Consider the following 21,035-nt stretch of genomic DNA (forward strand, 5'->3'; position numbering starts at 1 on the left):
TAATGAGGTTTTCCTGGTACAAGTGCAAGTTCAGGGCAGCCAGCAGTCAAGGAGCAATGCTGGAATGTTCTGGGAGAACCTGGAATAAGCAGATGGAGCATCTGCATTTGGGAAAAGAAGTGGAGGAAAAACAACCATGAAGACACCGCTCCAGATGTGCTTCTGTATTGAGTTACGAATAAGGCTGCCCCTTGGTATTGGGTTGACTCAGTATACCCTGGGGACTCAAGGTCTCCCTTTGAGCAGATACAAAATCAGCCAAACCCAAACTTGGCCAGTGAGTAAGGAATTGCTCCATGGTATTGTACAGGTACAGAGAGCAGACACAGTGCCTGGCCTAAACCGTGTAAGAAGCTCCTGGAGGGATGGGAAGGAAAATCTAGAAATGAGGCAGTTCTCTTCTTGGGCCTTTAAATAAGTTCCAGCAGCTGCATAAGGACCAATACATTAAATAAAAAAGGCAAAGTGTACAGCAAATGCACTGTGAGCTACCATTCAAAAAAATACAGATACTTTAACATATATTTCTACATATTAACTGTCTTTGGGAAAATATATGTGCAAAAAACACTAGCAGTTGCTTCTGGGAAGGGAATAGCATGGCTAGGGTGATGGAATAGAGTTGTTTTGTTTTGTTTGTCTTAGGGACCACTCTGAGTCAACTCCCTGTTGACTTGTATTTAGAGTTGTTTTGTTTTGTTTGTCTTAGGGACTACTCTGAGTCAGCTCCCTGTTGACATGTTTTTAGAGTTGTTTTGTTTTGTGTGTCTTAGGGACCACTCTGAGTCAGCTCCCTGTTGACCTGTATTTAGATTGTATGTGTGTTCATCTGCCTGAGGGTGCACGCATGTGTGGTGCATGTGTATGTGTGGAGGCATCATTTCTCAGACACTGTCTTCAACATTTTTTGAGATATCAGCTCACACATGCCTGGAGTTTATGAAGCAGGCTAGGCAGATTAGGGGACGAGAGCTAGGGATTGTCTATCTCTGCCTTCCCAGTGCTGGGATCAAAAGCATGTAGACATAGCCAACTGTTTCTTTAGGTGGGTTCTGGGGAACACACTCGGGGCTTCATACTTGTGAGGAAAGTATTTTGCAACTGAGCTGTCTCCCCAACCCTCAGTATCATTTAGATAGAAAAGTAAAGAAGAACTTCTAAACAGTACTGGATATTACATGGAGGACATGAGATTGCATGGCAGAGAAAACAAATTAGGAGTAAATACAATTTAGACAAGGAGTCTTTCCAGAGTCTTTCCAATATAGATTCCTTGTTAATGAACATTGCTTTGACTATTGAACATGCGTATGCTCTGGCTTGCATCTCTACACTCAAGGGCCAGCATGGTGCATGAGGCACGGTGTGATATGCAATGCTACTTAATAAGCAGCTTTTGAATTCATTTCTTAGCTACAAATTGTAGCCTAAGAGGACAGTGGCTGAAGGACAGAAATTGGTGGGCAAGTTACTGAATTGCTCAGCTTCTTGGGTTCTGAAGTGAATATAATAGAAGTTACCATGAGGGTTGCTATGGAGATGAAATGAGATTGTCAAGTGTAGTCTCAGACACTTGCAGAGCTGATACTTACACAGAACAACTACTGCCACGGAGCCTCGAGGACTGAGAATAAAGATTATTCAAGTCACGCCACAAGAGCCCTAGCAAAGCAATCTTGTGTCCCCCATGTGTCCCACTTGTACCAGTAGCTACAGAGGACACCAAGCACCTCACAAATGCACATGCTTTTCTGCCCGTGGACAAGATGATAAGAAGCAGTTGAGTTTGGTGACTACATTGTAACATCTATTATGTCTTTAGAATGCATCAATCACAACCACACTCCCACGACAAGCACACACAGACTCAAAATAAATAGAAAACACTCATACGTCAACACTTGTGACTCTCTGTCTCTCATCCAGGCACTGAGTGGAGGAAAAGCGTGATTCTGCAAGGACAAGATGTTAGGTCGGGGATTCTCAACCCGCTTTCCCAAGATGATTGATGGACAACATGCGTATTGCTGTCTCCTGCAGAAATGTCCTTTGTCCCAGGCTCCCCTTCCAACACTTTCTTTCTTTGTTCTCTTCTCTTCCCAGGTTCCATTTTGAGTCCTTGGACCCACATCCCAAGGGCCCCTTCGTTCACAGACCACAGACTGGCAATCCCACCTTGAAGATCAGAAGCTTCTGTGCTGCTTACGTTTCTTCGAACTGTGTATCTGGAGAGTGATGATGGTATAGTCATTTCACAGGGGCAGGGAGTGTGGGGGAAATGTATGAAGATATGCAAGAGAAATAAATTAGACATTTGCTAGGTCATATAATAATGTTGCAATAAGACAGAGACAAATTCTATGTCTGACTACATTTGCATGATGGATAACCTGATTCAAGCTAAGTGATTCAACAGCATAAATGGTAATGCATATGAGGGAACCTACCTGGGTCTGCACAAGTTCATTAGAGCACTTTAATCCTGGGCTTAGTGTTAGATCTGGGTTCTAACAACAGTAAAATGAATTAGAAAACTTAATATAACTTACTTAAAAATTTAGTGCAGTTGGCTGGGTGAGGGCTTTCTACTCTTATATAGACACTAGTAGCAGAATGAATTGAAGCACATAGTTTGAGAGCAAAAGCCCATGGTAAGGATGTGTGTTCTTACACACCTTCTTTTATCTTTCCAGCTCTGTTTCTCTACTATAAAATAGAGATGATTCTTATATTTATATGAGTGTTTGGGGGCAGGATGATGAAATGAAATACCACATCCCACACACAAAACATTTAACAACTAACCACACGGCAGCAGAATCATTTGTTTAGTTACACATTCATCTAACTCAGCACTGACCCTGGTTGTAGGGCTACAGCGCAGGCACAGCCGTAGCAGCAGCAGCAGCAGCTTAGACAGAAGCACCCCTCTCCTTCTTGCTCCCCAAATCATCAGATAAGGCTGCTGGCCAGTCTTTACTCTGCAGGGCCATCCCAGAATTCCCTCAACTGTGGGAGTTGTGAGGTGGAGGAACCAGCAGTCCTCACAGCCTCCTTTGGAAGGAGGGCAGAGCACGACTAGTAGATTTGTTATAATAGCCTTCTCTTCTTTTCTCTTCTTTTTGTTTTGTTTTTGTTTTTTTGCTATGTGGTTCAGCTAGCTGGCAACTCATTATCCCCCTGCCTCAGCCTACAGAGCATGGGAACCACAGTCTTGCAGGACGCTGCTAGGCTGATTCACCCCTCTTTCCCTTCAGCTTTCCCGACCCTTCTATGAGTCACACTTACCATTTTGGTTTTTTGAATTTGTATCTTCGGTGCCACATTTTCCCACATCTAGACTTCTCACTAAATAAGAAGAAATTCATCTTAATTCCACAGAGCACAACACTACTGAAGTGGCCGTCCCCTCTTATAACAGGACTGACCCTAACAGGGCCAGCTGGTTTTTTTTTTTTTTGTTTTTTGTTGTTGTTGTTGTTGTTGTTGTTGTTTTTCCCTAGGGGCCAGTTTGCTAAGACCTCTGCCCCATATTACCCCACCATCCTATGTTGACTCTTATCTGGCTTCAATCAGACCCTTAGGAAGTACGTCCAGTCTGGTAGCCAATCAGGGTCCTACCTGGCCATAAGCAAGAACTGTTCTTGCTATTTTCAATCAAACAGGCCCCTGACACAGCAGACAGACCCCTGATACTGCAGCCACAGTTGCTGACCAGATGTCATGAGCCAATCATAAAGTGATTCCTGTACCAGTAAGGCTCTATACGCAATCACTTCAAAGTGTACTTAATCACAGTGGAATTCCCCTCATCTTGCTTAAAAGGGGCCCGTGAGCTTCTCTCAGGGCTGCCATTTTGCCCTTTGTCAGATGGTTTGACCTCAGCATGCTGGAATTTTTGTTCTTGAGCAATTAAACATTCATGTTGATTGTAAAAGTGACTCAAGTATCAATTCAAGGTTTCTATGAGACGCTGCTTAATCCTTAATCATCAGACTTTTAGTCCACGAACTTCCTTATTCCATGTGCCAAACCCCAGAGTGTATTATTCAACAATTTAGGATACATACTTTCATCCTCTCCTCTCTCTCTCTCTCTCTCTCTCTCTCTCTCTCTCTCTCTCTCTCTCTCTCTCTCTCAGATTGTCTTCTTTGTTTTTCATCCTTCCCTCAGAGATGGCTGACATCCTGAGCTACTTTATTACCTACTGTCTCTCTGCCATTCTCATTCTCAACCAATCCTTCTAGACTCAATTTGGCAACACTTCCTTGTGCAAGGTCAAGTCTAATTCCAGTCCAGATATGTCACTCAAACTTGATCTCACATCCTGAAAACCCTCTTGGTTCTGGTCAGGGCCTGTTCTTTGGAAACAGCTGGTTACTATCCCCTCAGTTACATCGCTTTCCCCATAGACCTACCCACAGAAAGGGTAGAGGGGAATTCCTCCCTGAAGATGGACTTCCCTTCCATATTCTACTTCCCTCTTTGGCTTCAGACAAGTCCATACATCTCTGGCTCTCTTGGGACACATTTCAAAGCATTGAGGGAAAGGTTTACTCTAAGTCATCTTACAACAGGAAGACATTATTTGAATGTACTCATTTTCCTAGATTTTAATCATTCTTATGAGCAAATACTGAAATAAATATATGAAAATTATTTAAAACACTATGTCATATTTTTGCCTCCAGAAATCTTGCAAAAAAATGCTTTGTGGTAGAGATTTTTAGACAGAAATGTTTTCCTACTTAGGGTACCCAGAACTCAGCTCAATAAGATATTGCAAGGAGCCGGGCGGTGGTGGCGCACACCTTTAATCCCAGCACTCGGGAGGCAGAGGCAGGCGGATCTCTGTGAGTTCGAGGCCAGCCTGGACTACCAAGTGAGTTCCAAGAAAGGCGCAAAGCTACACAGAGAAACCCTGTCTCGAAAAAAACCAAAAAAAAAAACCAAAAAAAAAAAAAGATATTGCAAGGAATGTGTGGCTTGAATTCAGCTGAGACCAACAGGCATTGTGGTCTCTGCAAAGTCTGTGGTTATTTGTATGTAAAAAGAAACCTTATGACTGTCTTCTTCGACCTCCACTGCTACCGTCGTCCTACACCTCAGCTCCAGATTACACACAGCAGCGCTGCCCAGCTTTACTGTAAACTACTGAACCCTGGACCCCGCAGTGCCACCTTGGAAGCTCAGTCATTTAGCTTCCCTAAGCCCTTGTCCAACTCATACCCTTCCAAAATACCACACGGTTCAATGCCACACTCCCAGGTAGGAGGTGTTGCAGAATGGCAATATGAGCAGGACTGAAGGAAGACTTAGCACCCTGGCTCACCGGAATCACAGCTAAACCTTACTTTGTGTAGAACTGAAAGTGAGCCCTGGAAAGCGAAAGGCAACACCTTCAGGCCAAGTTTCCCAGGGAGGCTCTGCTAGCCTGTCGGGTCAGACAGCTCCCTGTGATGAGGGGCTGCCCTTATCAACTCTTGGTAGGTACCATCTCTGGCACTACCTACTCAATATCATGGTAGGAAGACCTTCGTGCACTTCCCCACGGGCGGCACAGAGACCACAGCAGTGAAGGAGATACCTTGTTTCCTTAAGCAGAAGAGGACTATGGCTGCAACAAGGAGCAACAGGAACGACCCCAGAAGGACCCAATGAGTCCTCTTATTCGGGAGAAATTCTGCAGGAGGATCTGAAAAACAAAATCAAAAGATGCCGACTAAAGATAAAGTTTTGATGGGAAATAGTCAGGAGAACGGTCATTCTTGAAACCTAGTTTGGTTTTAGGGTAATCTTAATTGCTAAAAGATAACGGCCAGTTAAGGTCTGGGAGGACGAGATGGGTCTCCAAAGGAACTGGAAGAAGCACAGAGAAGTAAGAACTCGAGCCTTGCACACATGAAACAGACTGAATTCTACTCCTGCGGATCAGCTTTGGAAATGCCAACGTCCTTTAAGTGGCCTATAAAAGGGAAATGCTACGAATTTCCTGTGAGGCTGTCTGTGACATGTTTAGTGCAGTGCCACAGAAAGTGACTGCAATATTAAATGGTGACCTCAGTGAAGAAAGTTCCTTGTGCACCCTTTAATATACATGCTATCAGCCAACATGGCATGGAAGGCCCACTCTAGAACATGGCAGACCACTGGGCACTGCTCAACGGCTTCTACCTCCCACACCTGTGGGCATGATGAGGGTCCAATGCATGTTCTTTCTTCTTCCATGTTTGAAACTCTCTGAACATTCTAGTTACTGGCTTCTCTTGCCAGTGTCTCTGTCTAAGTTTTGTGAAAGATGGGTCTCACGGCACAAGGATGCTTTGGGATTGCCAACTCCCATCTCTTGTCATAAGTCAGTTCCTATTTGGCCCCACTGGGAGTTAAATACTGAGGTCCACAATACTTAATTACACAGTTTAGAAAGCCTGTTCACATATATTTGATTTGCATTTCGAAATAACATTATGTTAGACCTACCAAGTATTTCTTTAAAAAAAAGAAACAAACCCAAGTTACAGACCAGAAGACAGAGTGGCTAAGTAAGTTACTCCAGGATGCCCCACGAATAAATAGCCATAAAACCATGGCTTTTTGTGGTTTTATTATGATGACGCTTGTTTTGCTTTTGAGGCAGTCTCTTGTAATCCATGCTGGCCTTGAACTTGCTATGTAGCTGAGGATGACTTTGAACTTCTGATCCTCTTGCTTCCACCACCCAAGTGTTTGGATTACAGGTGAGCCCTACATCACCAGGTTTACGTGGTGCTGGGTCTCAGCTCTTTGTGGATGCTAGACTAGTGCTCTCCCAACTGAGCTACATTTCCAGCCTCATAGACGAGCATTTAATGACAGGAAGCCAGTAATACAGCTTTTATGAGAGAGTCCAACTCCAGTTAGAATGTCTTCTTTGTTTTCCAAGCTAGTTTACTCTTTCTGGTTCTAAGCCCATCCTGGGCTGAATTTCCGTATTAGTTGACTTTTCTGTGAAGTTTTATTTATTTTCTCTAAACTTCCTTGAGCACTACTGTTGATGTACATTGGGGGATAGATGGAGGCAAAAGTAACTCTCCTTAGAATACCTATGGATTTATATCCTCATAATGCTCGGAGCCTTTCATCTGACTGTCTTCCATCTCACCTATTTCTGTAAGGTAACAGGTTTAAAAAGCAGCTGAACTTATGCAGACAAGGATCTCAAATAATTTTCATATACTACAGCTCATTTTATCCGTACAATACCCTTGCCCGGTGAGTTATAACCCTTACAGGGAAAGTGAACTACACAGAAATCTAGTAGGTTGCCAAGAGACATTAGCCTCATGTTCTATGCACAAGGCAGACTTCCTGGAGTTGAAACATCAGAGAATGCCTTAAGGAGGAATATAGGGGGAAAGGATCCTTCATATTGAAAGAGAGAGAGGGTCAATGCATTTGCTTCCTACTGCAGGAGCCCTGGAGAGAAGAGGGCAGCTCCACTGTGATGAGGCTTCAGTTCCTGAAGCATAAGCTGAGTCCTTCTTTCATGTTCCACACGGTGCCCCAGCTACAAGAGTGTTTCCTACACGCAACTGTAAACTGCTCTCCTGGAGCACAGTGACTTTTGTCTTACCCATCTATGAATACTCAATGCCTAACACGCAGTTTGTCATGGGTAAATACTCAATAAATACTTGCTGAATGTTAAGTAGCATTATGGCTTACATGCAAGAAAACGAGGAAATGGCATACATTTAGTAAACATAGTATTGCTTATTCATGCCCTCAGCCAGACCACGGAATGACTGTGATCGACAGCCATCAGGCTAGGGGACAAGGGACAGAGTTAAGCAGTTTACCTGGGATGATCAACTCAGCTGTGTGGTTTTTCTCTGATTGTGATCTCCAAAAAGTACAGTAGAAAACATCATTGGCTGTTGCGTTGATCCTCAGAGTGCTGGTCACATTGAAAAGTTTCTCCTCTGTCTGGGAACTGGTGACAGTAATCTTGCCACTCAAGGACTGGTGGTTACTGTTTGTCCAGATGACTTCAGCTTCTGGGTAGCCCTCAGCCTGACATGTTAGTTCATGCTCGGACGTGGCTGGATTCATGGAAATTCTGTGGTTGATTTTGCGGTACGGGGCTAGGTCATAAGCAAAAAGAGGTCAAGGCTCTCTCCTATCGCAGGTGTTGTCTGCTTACAAAGAATATCAACTTGGGCCAGTTCTTCTAGAACTGTGCCTCCAGCTTAGCTATTTTGGCAGCAGGGAGTGTGTGCTAGTCTGCCTCAGGTCTTCTGTTCAAAATCTCGGCCAAGTTTGGACTTAAGGAACAATCACATTGCTGTAATAACCACACTGGTGTGTTTATTGTGCTCAGAATAAATGTATCAACTAAATAGACTGTCATCTTGAAACCACAGGTCTTTCTATCTAAATATAAACTATACCTATTTAGTCAATAATCACTGTTCTACTCACAATGTTTTAGATAATCACTTAGAGCCTAGAAGGGAGACTTTGCTCCCTACTCCACAGCCAAAGACATAATAAGAGCTTTGTAATACGGTATTTTCCCAGAAATTTGACACAGAGCAGCTAGGATAAAACAAGGCTGAAATAATGACACGATGTTTTGTTGCCCTTGAATCAAGCAAATGGCCACCAATAAAATAGGTATAATTATGATTTCAAAACACAGAAGTAAGGTCTTTTATGAGCATTTGAGCCCTCAGTCTTGTATTTGTCACATTTAAGAACAATTGAAAATGAAACCACTGATTATGCCTCATTAAGTGGGCACTTCATGAAATAATGTCACCACACTAGGGTCTACCTCACATGGTACATGACTTAATATTTCTGGGAAATTCAAGGTTTACATTTAAAATCACTGTCAATGATAAAACATTTGGAGTGAATTATTTGCTTTCTGTTATTATTTTTCCTGGGAATTAATTGAAGGAGAACAGTGCTTCATCTAGAAGAACATGCTGAACCAATGAGTGGATCCATCCACAACTGATTAACCTCCACATCATTCACCTCTAAGATGGGCACATGTGTGAAGACGCAGAAAGGAAGCATTACAACTTTTACTAACATGTTTGCTATAGTACCTGTTAAATTATTTATGCCTCATAAATGTTGATGGCTTCACTGTACCTCACTGTCTGCCACAGGAAGGGGGAGGGTGTTGATTCATATTTGGGTTACTATGGATTTTTCAAATTCTCCTATTTTGTTGTTGTTGTTTTTGAGAAAGAGTTTCATGTAGACCAGGCTAGCCTTGTACTTGCTATGTATCCAAAGATGACCTGTCTCTACCTCCTGAGTGCTGGAATTCCAGGCAAGTGTGTGCCACCACACCTTATTTTAAAGCAGAAATTTATGCATGGCAGGCAAGCACTCTACCAGTTGAGCTATAGGCCCATCCCCCCTTGTTTACTTTTAATTGAATTAACCTTCTTTAAAAAACGAGCCCATTCAAAAGTCTCCTTTAAGAAATGGAGGCTTGAAGATAAGGCTAACACAAAGCAAAACAAACAAACAAAAATTCAGCACAAAGCAAAACAAAATGTCAGCAGTGACTTTACCAGCCACTTTCTGAAGTTAAAAACAAATACTGAGTTGGCTATGATAAAGCATTGACTAAAATAAGCTTGAAGATTATTGCGAACATCTCCATTTGTTAATGATGAATTTCGTCATGGCTTACACCAATGCTGCCACAGTTGGCATGACATTACAAATATTGCTTATTCCATTAACCTTTCCTTTTGGACGTCTATGTTTTCCATTTCAAGAATGTACCGTGGGTTAGGTTGAACCAACGGTATGAAATCAGTGACAGTTATCTTCTTTTGATCTTCAAAATGACAATTTCTTATGATATAAGCTATGTATTGGTATCAAATTTATTCTTTATAATCACATACAAGTTTATAGCGCTTTACAGAAAGAGTAGACAAGCAAGTTGTGCTTTGTGTGCCTTGAAACCTCTGGTGTAGATCTAGAACACTCTGCTCCCTAGTTCAAGACTAAGAAAAGTTCAGGCTAGTTTTAAAGCCGTAATACAGCTCAATGCACACTCCAGAAGGACAAAGATAGGCAACAAAACATGGTTAGTAAGGGGATAGATTTTAGAACCAGGCTAGTTAGGTTTAGAACCTGGCTTTATAATTTTAGCTGGGTAGAATTTGGGCAAACTGTGTTATTTCTTTGGACCTCAATTTTTAAAACTTTAAAATGGGAAGAATAATGCTACATATCATTGGATGTAAGATGCCATCTATTGAAAGGCACATTCAGATTTGAAAGATAGTAAGTAGGAAAAAAAATAGCCTGGCCATGATGAAGTCCTTCCCCGACAGAGTCATTTAAAGACTAAATGAATTCATATAGGCAAAAAGCCCAGTGCACAGCCTAACATGTATTAGGAGTTGCATAAGTGTTAACTATGACAACGTTCCTATTGTCACTGGTCAGACTAGAAGGACCGTGAGCACAGCTGTTTCTCCCCCTTTTTCGTCGGTACTTCAGTGGATTTTAAGAAAGTTCTCACATCTCATGACAAACAGTCTTAGAAATAAATTTTCCCATATTTGATCCTGTTCATGTAGCAAACATTTTAAGGTAATCGTTTATGAAACAACCATTCATTCCTTCAAACAATATTTTTCTTTTTTTATTGCACTGAAACATCATTATACGTCAAGGCCTAGGGGTACAACAATCAATAAAACAGACCCAAACTGCTGCGCCTACAGTTTATGTTCAAGAAGAAGGAAGGAGACAATAAACATGATATCATGAGACATATTAGATGGGAACAGATGACATAGAATTGATTTAAACAGGGCCTGGGGATCTGGTGGGCCATGACAGTCCTTAATCACTTATATATAGGATTAAAGTGTTTCTTACAGCTGCTTAATATCATTTAAGGTCCCAGAAATATTAAATGGACATTTCATTTTCTCTGATAGGAAATTCAGTGATTAAAGCTAAAGATTTTTCAATTGAAAGCCAGATGCCTGAGGGTCTTCTGTAACCTTTTGAAAGTATAATAGCATCCAAAGAGATAATGGTAATTGAGTTAATACAAAACTATACCCTGTAAGATTTCAGTTTTGAAATGCTTCACCTTTAAAATCCCACAGTGAGTGAACTCCCTCCTGGGAAGCTTCATTACCACACTCTCACAGTGATGGGAAGAGAACCGGGGCAGCACTGCTGTGAAATCATTTGCATAGGACATGACTCAGGAGTTCTACTTCCTCTGCACGGAAAGCTCCTAAAGGTGCTAGGGACTGAACCCGCGGGTCCTACACCTGCGGGGCAGCTGTTCTGCCACTGAGCTATGGCCTCAGTCCTGTTCCTAGTTTTAATTTTTTTGAGACAGGATCCTGCTAGGTTGCCCAGGCTACCCTTGAACGAGCTATAGATAGCCCAGACAAGGCCCTAGTTTGTGATTCTCCTGCCTCAGCCTCCCAAATAGCTGGGATTACAGATTGGAGCCACAACACCCATCAAAGTCAAGGCTCAGATCCTTGGTCTAGCCCAGCTAAGCTCCCAAACCACTGACTGCATGCAAATGACAAGATTAATTGGGAGTAGAATTCCAACGTAGTAAGGTCTAAAGAAAACAAAATAGTTAAACAAGCAGACCTTCAAGTCTGCTTGGCTATCAGCTTTGCCCCATCAGGGATCCCTCCATGGAGAATCCATCAGTTCCAAAAGGTTCCTTTTGCATCAAAGATATTGTGGAGCAGATAATCTAGAATACATTCTTCCTCACCACAAAGTCAGCTACTCTCAACAAGCCATGAGAGACCTCTGGGCACAGAGACTTAAACTCTATGTTTCCTTCTTCCTGATTGCAGGATTGTTCTTTTCCCATCCCAGGTTCAGCAGCCTTGACTGTTCATGGCCTTCAGGCTTCATAATTCCTTTAACCGTCTTGGAACAGAATAGATGCCTCATATTTGCTGATGTACTAACACATGCTCATATGAACAACCACCTCCCATCTTTCATGAATGTCACAAATGAAGAATTATAAGTAAAAGACAATAAAAATAAAGCCTATAAGACAAGTGATATTTTCAAAACAATGGTAGCTTTAAGTGATCCAGCATCAGAAACCCATTAATATACTATCAAATGGACACATTTTTTCTAATCTGTACATAATTTTTTAGGTAATAGTTATCTTTATCCCTTATGAGAAATGTGAACTTATCCTATTTCTAATATTGACCTTCAACCTAGTTTAGGAATACAAAGATCAAAGGAGATTATCTAATTCTAGTCAAATATTTAAACACTTACTATGAAACAAAAAAGCAGCAGCAGATCATCTCAAATGCATGCCTGGGGAAGACGGAATTCATTTCACTATCAACCAGGGAGAGGTTTCAGCAGACCACAGAAGGGGGTTCCAAAGCAGAGGGATGCCGCTTTGGGAAGTATGTGAAGACAGGAGCCTTGGGGGATTTCTGGTCCTGGCAGGCATCTGGATTGTCTGTGTGCACGCTTGGGATGTGTGAGACTCTCAGTTCTGTGAAAGCCACACTGAAAGCAGGGGTGGTTGTTCAGGTGTTTTCCTTCCCTTAGCTGCTTCCAACCCCAAACCTTGAACTCAAGTGACCTGATGACATTTTTTTGTGGGTCCTTATCCAGGAACTTACACTAGCGGTTCCTCCTCAACCCTCCCAAGTAACCCTGATACAGGCCCTGGAGATGAGTGTGTGCCTGGTGAGCGTAGCTTTTACCATTGCTGTGGAAAAATGGCTTCTTCTATTCTCAACATCATCATTTTTTTCATCCTTTATAGATTAACCTTGTCTTTTTGAATGTGAACCTTAGAGTGGGTTGTATGTATGTGTGTGTGTGTGTGTGTGTGTGTGTGTGTGTGTGTGTATTGGATTTTGTATGGAGATACTCAAAAGAAGGAAATGTGCTAAGCCTGATAGAATTTTTTTAAAAAATCCAATAAAAAGGTTCTACAGGGATACACAAATAGTATATGCATGCCATGGATGATGGTGCTAAAGAGAGGAGGGAGAGTATTATGATTCTATCCTTTCCATGAGATCCAAATTTCTTGTAAGTATATATATGTTGCATTTATGATAATAAGCAAACACTTGGCATTTAATTTTTGAAAGCTTACAGTGCCGCAATGCACAACTGTGTATTATCTGGTACTGGATCTCAAGTTACTTTCAAACACAAGGGGCTAGGAGTATTCATTTGGAGGAGTATATGAATGAATGAAAGAAAGAATGAATGAATAAATAACAAACCAACAGGCTGCTATTGTTCCATAAAAAGTAGGTGTGGACTTCCAAGAATGAAAAGCTCTCAACATTACAGAGATGTCTTAAGTATAGGTCAAGACTTCCTTACCCAGAGTAATGCTTACCATTGACTTTCAGCGTGATTCGCTTGTAGTCTGCTCCACCATAGCTGATCATGCAACAGTAAACCCCCGCGTCCTGCAGTTTCACATCTGTGATCTGAAGCCCAGCATTTCCCTGTAGAAGCTGCTCCTTTGGCAGCCAGGCTCTCCCCGTGAAGCTACTGTGCTGAAAGGTCAGGTCCGCCATTCCATCCACAAACTGAATAACTTGTTTGTCGTCCTTTTCCCAGTAGACAACTAACGCAAGCAGGTCCAGCTGGTGCTCTACTGGGAATCTGCATTCGATCGTGACATTGCTGCCATACTCTACCACATATAAGTCCTTGGGAGCCGTGATGGTAAATGCTGGAAAGAAAGAGGACCAGCCTTCAGAAGATGGAAAAGTCCTCCAAATACATTTGAAAAATGGGTAATAGGTTATAATCACTTCATCTGGTGAGTCACATCAACACTAAAATTCTTCTTTAACATTTTTTCATTGGGAAGAACATAAGCAACTGAGATAGTATATTCCCAGCCTTGTCTAGAAGAAACCAGTATTACCAGTAGGCCATTTCCCTGGGAATTTTCAGCTGTTATTTATGGGAAATGGACACTCCGTTAATTTTGTATTATCTGTATTTTTATATTCACCTCCCCCCCCTTTTTTTTGTTTGCTTTTGTTTGTTTCCAGTGCTGGGATATTGAACCAGAGCTTTGTTCATGCCAAGCGAGTGTTCCACTACTAAATTACACCCATGACTCCTGTCTTTTTCTCCATCTTTTACAATGATACAAGTCACTTGTTTATGAAGAAAGAAAACTAGAGTGTGCTTTTAATAAGCAAAGTATATGCCTTTAAACTATTTTAGGGCCCTGGGTGATCACTCAGTAAGAAAACTACTTGCTGTACAACATGAGGACCTAAATGCAAATCCCAGAACCTATATGTAAAAACCAGCTACAGTAGCACGTGCCTGCAAACACAATCTCACTGCTCCTACAGTGGGATGGGAGGTAGAGACAGGAGAATCCCAGGAGGTTGGGGCCAGTGCCTGCAGTACTCAGCAATGAACAACAAATAAGAGATATGTCTCAAACAAGATAGAAGGTGAGGACCAATGTTCAAGGTTGTCCTTTGACCTCCACATACATGCCTAGCAAATGCATGTGATCACACACACACACACACACACACACACACACACACACACACACATATTACTTTAATTTTTAACTCATGGTTAAAATATTGAAAATACAGAACCCACTGAAAAGATTTGACTTACCATTTAGCAAGCCACAGCAGACTGCGAATGTAACAATGGTAAATGTCCTCATGTTTCTGGAATTATCTAGAAACAGGAAACACAGAAGTGTAGGGCTTAATTCACATAGATGAACAATGGGACACCGGTAAATTTGTTCCTCTCATATATAAATAACTCCGAAGAGCCGGTACGGAAACACAGACAAACTAGCTGTAACTGAAGCAGTTCTGTTTTGTAAGTGTGGAAACACAGCTGCAGAGTTGAAAGTTCAGTACTTTCATTTCGTAACTCCAAGTTATGCAGAACCAAGTGAAGAGAAATTGGTATGAGAAGATGAACATCTTTAAATGGAGTTATTAGCCCCCTCAAATCGATAATGTACATTCAAAATAAGCCAAGGGAAAAAACATACCTCCCCAACTCCCCCAGCCGCACCACGGGCTTTTCACCATTGAGAAGTATCTGTAAAACCTGCCTTAGGTAAAGCTTCAAAGCAAAGAATATCTGAATTTCACTTTCACTTTTCAATGCTTCCTCTCCCTTAAAGTCTCCCCTCTGCCTGTCACCTCCTTCAAATTATAACTCTTTTCCCCAGTAAAGAGGGTATGCCAATAACGGGAGTGGGAAGGGAGGAGAATTCGATGTGGCCCATTTCCTAAGGTCTGGGTGTCTCAGCACTACTCTCTGGGTTATAGCCATCTGTGTCCTAGTCTCCACTCTGCTGACGCTTTCCTAATTCACTCAGTAAATGCTGTGTACTTTCCTTGAGTGTGGCACTGTTTTGGGCACTGGAGGAGCCTTGAACAGTAGACAGAAGCTGTTCTTCCTGGGAACTGATGTCCAAAAAAGGCGGTCAAAGAAAGTTAGTACTCCACCCCAGCCAATCTATTCATTAACACCTTTTCTCTTCTGTGGTCTTCACATCGGTCTTCCCTCTTAGCATCTTCCTGACCTCTGTATCTCTACACAATCTATTTGACAGGCGTATAAAGCAGAAGACTAGGGCTGCTGGCATTCGCTCTCTAAAACTCAGTAAGAAAACTATGTAGAGGTCAAGCGGAAAATGAGCAGGAGTCCCACATAGTTCAGAGAATAATAAATACAAACACAGGAAAGGATGTTCTTTCTAAGATTTATGAGAAAATCTCTGACCTTTTGCTCTTCCAAATTTAGGGCTTCCTCATAGTTAGGGTTAGTGAAATACATGGAAACAGGATTTCTTGAGTTTCATTGGTAAGGATGTGAAATTGTATAGCTTTTTAAAGATCAAATTGGTAGTCTCTGTTAAAACTGTAAATGTGTATGTCATGATCTCTTTATCCTCATCTTAGAAATTCACCGCAGGGGGAAAAATAAACACAAATATAACGGATGAAATGACTAATAACAGCCTCCGACTTGAAACACCCCATGTAGCCTAATGGCTAAATAAAACTGTATATACTCAAAATACCACGAAGGACAAAATTTAGTACATGCATAGGGAATGAGTTTGCAAAGATGTAGGAAGGAACTTGGAGGGCAATATTTAAAGCAAAAGTATATTTGTGGTTTAAAACAATCCCCAAGCCCGTCTGAAGATACTGCCTGACCATGATTATCTGCAGTGAAATGTGACTTTTACAGGGAGCACAGGTAAGTTCTCACCCATTTATACTTTTTTAAAGGAAGAAAGAAAGATAGAGAAAGAGAGATGAAATCATGAATAGTTTCTTCATTTTTCATATGTGTGTCCAATTTTCAAATGAGTGAATAAACAAATGTTTTACTTTTATTATTAAAAAAAAGAAAGATCTCACCCACCCATCTTCTGAGTATTTGACAGACTAAGTGATTGAATGGGAAGGACCCATCTTCACTAAGGTAGAACGAACACATTATTTTTATGTCTTGTTGTTGTTACAAAAACTAATGTAAGTGCATTGCACCACTCTCCTTCAGGGAGCATTTGGTAATATTGGCTAACAGATTTGGTTGCCAAAGTTTGCTTGGAGAGGAGGAGAGCTGCTACGGATGTGATGAGATGGAGGCCCAGGATGCTGCCAAGACCTCTCTGCAAAGCACAGGACAGCACCTGACGGCAGAATCAGAGATGGCCCGTAGTGCCACTAGTGGCAAGATGGAGAAACGGTGGCCACTCTGGGCTTGTCTGTAAATAGTTTCCTTTCAGCCTTTTTCCCTGTGGAGAGACAGTTTTCCTCTACATGTTTAAGATTGATTTATTTCATGTGTAGGAGTGTTTTACCTGCTTGTACGTATGTACACCACCACATGTGTGTCTGGTGCCCACAGAGGCACAAACAGGACATCAGATTCCCTGGAGTGGGAGTTACAGATGGCTGTGTGTCCCCCTGGAAGATCAGTAAGTGCTTTAAACCCCTGGGCCATCTCTCTAGCCCCAGTTCTTCTATATATTTAATATCCATTTTTTTTTAAAGTTTAAGATTTTGACATAATTTCCATAAGTCTTGTAATTAATGGACCCTTAATATTTAACTCCTTTACTGCTAGGTGTTGGTTTTTGTTGTTGTTTTGTTCTTTTTGTCCCTTTTTCAGAATTATAAGTGTTGGTGTATTTGTCCAATGTTTGGTGAGGACCTATTGTGTGCCAGGTCCAAGGTTAGGCCTGGCAGATAGATCTTCCTGAAGAGAATTGCTGATCAAGAGAGAAAGACTATTTTCCCAGTTTGTGACACATTCTGAAAATTGGTACCATTACATCGTCACCCAGTGCTGACATTAACTTTTTTTCCTAATTTGATTCTTGAAAAATGCAACTTGAATTTTGTTAAAGAAATGTTTAGCTCTTGATAATTATCTGATCTGATCAATGATCTTGTCCATCAAGGTCACAGGCTTCTTACTGACTGTTATGAACCCTTGGTGTTAGAAAAGTGCAGATGCAGCAGCATCTGAGAGGCGGAGGCAGGAGGATTTTGAGTTTGAGGTCAGCCTGGGTTACATAGTGAGACTCTGTCTTTAAAAAAAAAAGGGGGGGGGACATTTATCAAAAGAGCGAGATGAAAGGAATCATTATATCCTCTAGCTAATATTAGGCACATATTTAAAATTTTTCTCTCCAGTCATCTGCCCAAGGAGATGAGATGGGATAAAGACACAGGGGTTATTGAAATGAGGCTGTGGAGAAATGGCCAAGCCAAGGACTGGAAAGTCATACCGAGGCATCTGATATCCATCGAAGGACTACAGGGCTCTACCTGATTTCTCAATGTTGACGGTAGACTCGGTTGGAATGCTTATCCATTAATTATGAGTCTGCTTTGAAAGCTTAGTATGATAAAGGCTTACTGAAAGGTGATGGATTAGGTCTGATATTCACTTTACTCAGTATCATATCCTCTCCTCCCTGGCCCTCAGAGTGCAGCTGTCGGCAGTTGGACAGAAAAAGAGGAAGTCCAGGAACCATGTAAATAAGCATGGCCTTTGACTTCTGAACCTGCACCGCTTAGTGGGTCTACAAGCACAGCATCATCTTCTTCAGGCAAGAAACTGTAACCACCTTTCATGAATTCCCAGGTAAGAAACTGTAACCACCTTTCACTAATTCCCAGGTGAGAAACTGTAACCACCTTTCACCAATTCCCAGGCAAGAAACTGTAACCACCTTTCACCAATTCCCAGCTAAGAGCAGAGATCGAGCAAAGAAGTGTGAACTGGGGAAGAAGTGGCTTGGGGAAATAGGTTTGTCCCAGGGGAAGTCCAGAAGAACACCATGGGACACTATTTCACTATCTTCCCAGGGCAGGAGGGAAGCAGATGCGAGCTTTCTTTCTCAAAAATATGAGTGAGGTTTTACCAAATTTTCAAATTCTATCAAATGATCCTAAAACCGGTGCCCAAATTCCTTCCATCTCAGTCCCACCTTACAGACTGTAACTACTGCCATGACCCCCTGTCTATGCTGTTCAGCTGAAAAAGGCTAATATTTTCAAAGTATAAAGCTGTCCTTAAATACTATCAGTCACTGTCGCCGTCAGCTGCATATACTTTCTGGAATGCGTCTTCAGTTTCTTTTCCATACAAAGGTTTTTCAGATACACAGACATAACTAGGTAGCTATAAGAGTTTATCTAAAGGAAATACCCAGACTGTTGCACATAGTGATGACCAGTGAACGACTGAGCTAGTAACCCACTATAAATAACCTGTGCATCCATCAATGGGAGAGTGATACCCTTTAATTATCCAGCACAAAGGAACATAGCAATAAAAACAAAACCTGGCTATTTAATTCATAGGAAAGCATCTGCAATCATTTATTCAGATTAAAAATAAAAAAAGAACACCATACTTTTGACAACCCCAAGCTAAACTTTGACATAGCCAAGGTCAATGTGTCTAAGAAATGTCTTGGCATTTTTATGTTAAGTTCTTCTCCTCTTCCAGGATTCCTTTAGGTCCTCTGGGCAGACAGAGTAAAAATCTTAGGCTCCAGCGTCCTGGATCTTGGCAGAGGAAGGAACCTCAGGAGATGCTTCAAGTGGGATGATTTACCCAGTCATTGCTAGTGAACAATCAAAGTTGAGCTGGGACCAAGTTCTGACCCGGCTACCTACCCCAAGACCGTATTCATAACACACAGTCAGCCACACACAAAATTGACATTGACGCTAACAGTGCCATAATCATCAGACAGGTTGCCGATTCTGAGGTCTCAACTGTGCCAGGCAACAGGCTCCGCTGCCTGTTAACCCATCGTGTTTCCCGGTTGCCTTCTCCTCTCTCTATCCTCAAAGACTCTAGGACTCTGGCTCTAATATGCCCTGCAAGCGACCGGTCCCTGGACTCCGAGAGAAGACGCTCCCTACCTGTAGGCGGGGAGACTGGCGATGACACGCAGGCGGTGCAGCCTGGCTTGTGGCAGAAAATCAGCGCGTCCCCTAGCCTTATAAGCAGGCCCCGCCCACTCTTCTGGAAACCCAGCCCACTTCGGCTCTGAAACCGAAGCCGAGCCCCATAAACAGCCTGTCCCACTGGATTTCTAGATGACGATTTTAGAGTCAACTTTGGAGTAAGATACTGAGTTTACAGAAGAACGAAACTGGAGTCCGGCGTGGTGACGCACGCTTTCAATCCCAGTACTCCGGAGACAGAAGCAGGTGCATCTCTGTGAATTTGGAGGTCAGCCTGGTTTACATAAACAAGCTCCAGGGCAACCAGGACTGCAATAGTGACTCCCTGTAGTGAAAAAGAAAAAAACAAAAAACAAAACACTATTTTTAAAAAACGAAACTAAAAGTGAAAGTGAAACTTTTACGTTATCCTTCTTGTAAATGAGCTTTCCTAAAAGAAGTCCCGAGGGAACAACTCAGAGCTGTTATTTAGGTGGAGAGAGAGGGTGAGTAGGGGAGGGTGCCTGTGAAGGCCAGAGGTCCACATCGGTTGTCTTCCTCTATAGCTTCCCACCTTGTTTTTTGAGAGAGGGTCTCTCTGACCCAACTTCGAGTCTGCAGCTGGCTAGACCTACTGGCCAGTGTGCTCCAGGAACCTACCCTCCCCGAAATCCCCCTCCCCCACGGTGTTTCTCAGATAAGAAACATCACTGCTTGTATTGAGGGTGCTGAGGATCCGAATTTGAATCTTCCATGCTTGAGCAGTAAGTGTTGAAAAAAATGAAACATCTAAAATCATAAAATCCGAGACTTAAATTTTATGTTCAGAATCCAGACACCTTAATAAATTCCTGTCCCATTTCCCACTTCTTTCAAGCCCTTTCTGGATACGTGACCTTCTTGACATAACTTTACATATAGAGTTACACAACATAGTTAACAACAGACAAACGACTTGGATTTTAATTCTAGAAAGTAGGTGTGTCTATATAATAGGAAACATATTTTTAAATCGTGGATTTGGTGACTTCCTCAAAGTTCCTCGACATAATGAAACTTCGGTTACCTTACCATTCAAGAACTTCCCATCTCAAGCCGTGCCCTTTCTAAATGCTGTGGAGGATCTACAATCCTGCCACTCTCAGGATCCCTGTGGGGAAGTCTCTTCTAGGTGAAGTTGAGAAAGCCCTTCTGGGAACTGGAAATGTGGGCTTTTTCCAAGACGAAACCATGGGAGCTCCATAGAGTATGGTGTCATCATTTAAGTATCTCACTGTTGGACCTCAAGGGCCTTCTTCATCCTTTGCTCTTCCCACTTAGTCACTAAAACTGCAATCCTAAAGTAGTGCATTGAGTGAATATTGGGGCACTCCCTGGCTTGGATGTAGTAGGATTTTCACATTCTCAAAGCATCTCTCCGTTCTTTGAAGATGTTGGAGGTGATACTGCTTTAAGGACCTGTAGAGAATGTGGAACTCAATGTCAGCAATATCATTGAAACAGACTTTGGAGGCTCAGCTGAGATAG

General features: G+C 42.1%; 1 protein-coding gene across 1 annotated transcript; it reads right to left on the reverse strand.

The window, feature by feature from the left end:
* Positions 1–1,317: 1,317 nt before the first annotated feature.
* On the reverse strand, positions 1,318–19,581 carry Cd274 (CD274 molecule). The gene is made up of 7 exons (XM_059259176.1): positions 19,485–19,581; positions 14,674–14,739; positions 13,409–13,750; positions 7,839–8,123; positions 5,588–5,695; positions 3,289–3,348; positions 1,318–2,225 (listed from the first exon to the last, which is right to left on the reverse strand). Exons 2-7 carry the CDS (start codon positions 14,723–14,725, stop codon positions 2,203–2,205), a joined length of 870 nt encoding a protein of 289 aa, XP_059115159.1. The 5' UTR covers positions 14,726–14,739; positions 19,485–19,581; the 3' UTR covers positions 1,318–2,202.
* Between the last annotated feature and the right edge of the window lie 1,454 nt (positions 19,582–21,035).

The sequence above is a fragment of the Peromyscus eremicus genome, chromosome 1 (genome assembly GCF_949786415.1).
Source record: "Peromyscus eremicus chromosome 1, PerEre_H2_v1, whole genome shotgun sequence".
Classification (NCBI taxonomy): domain Eukaryota; kingdom Metazoa; phylum Chordata; class Mammalia; order Rodentia; family Cricetidae; genus Peromyscus; species Peromyscus eremicus.

Excerpts from the sequence above, each read along its gene's own strand:
- Cd274 (XM_059259176.1), bottom strand. The coding sequence starts at position 14,725 with ATGAGGACATTTACCATTGTTACATTCGCAGTCTGCTGTGGCTTGCTA. Across the intron at positions 8,124-13,408 it reads AATCACGCTGAAAGTCAATG|CCCCGTACCGCAAAATCAAC; the intron begins GTAAGCATTACT and ends CTTATGACCTAG. Across the intron at positions 5,696-7,838 it reads AGCTGAGTTGATCATCCCAG|ATCCTCCTGCAGAATTTCTC; the intron begins GTAAACTGCTTA and ends TTTGTTTTTCAG.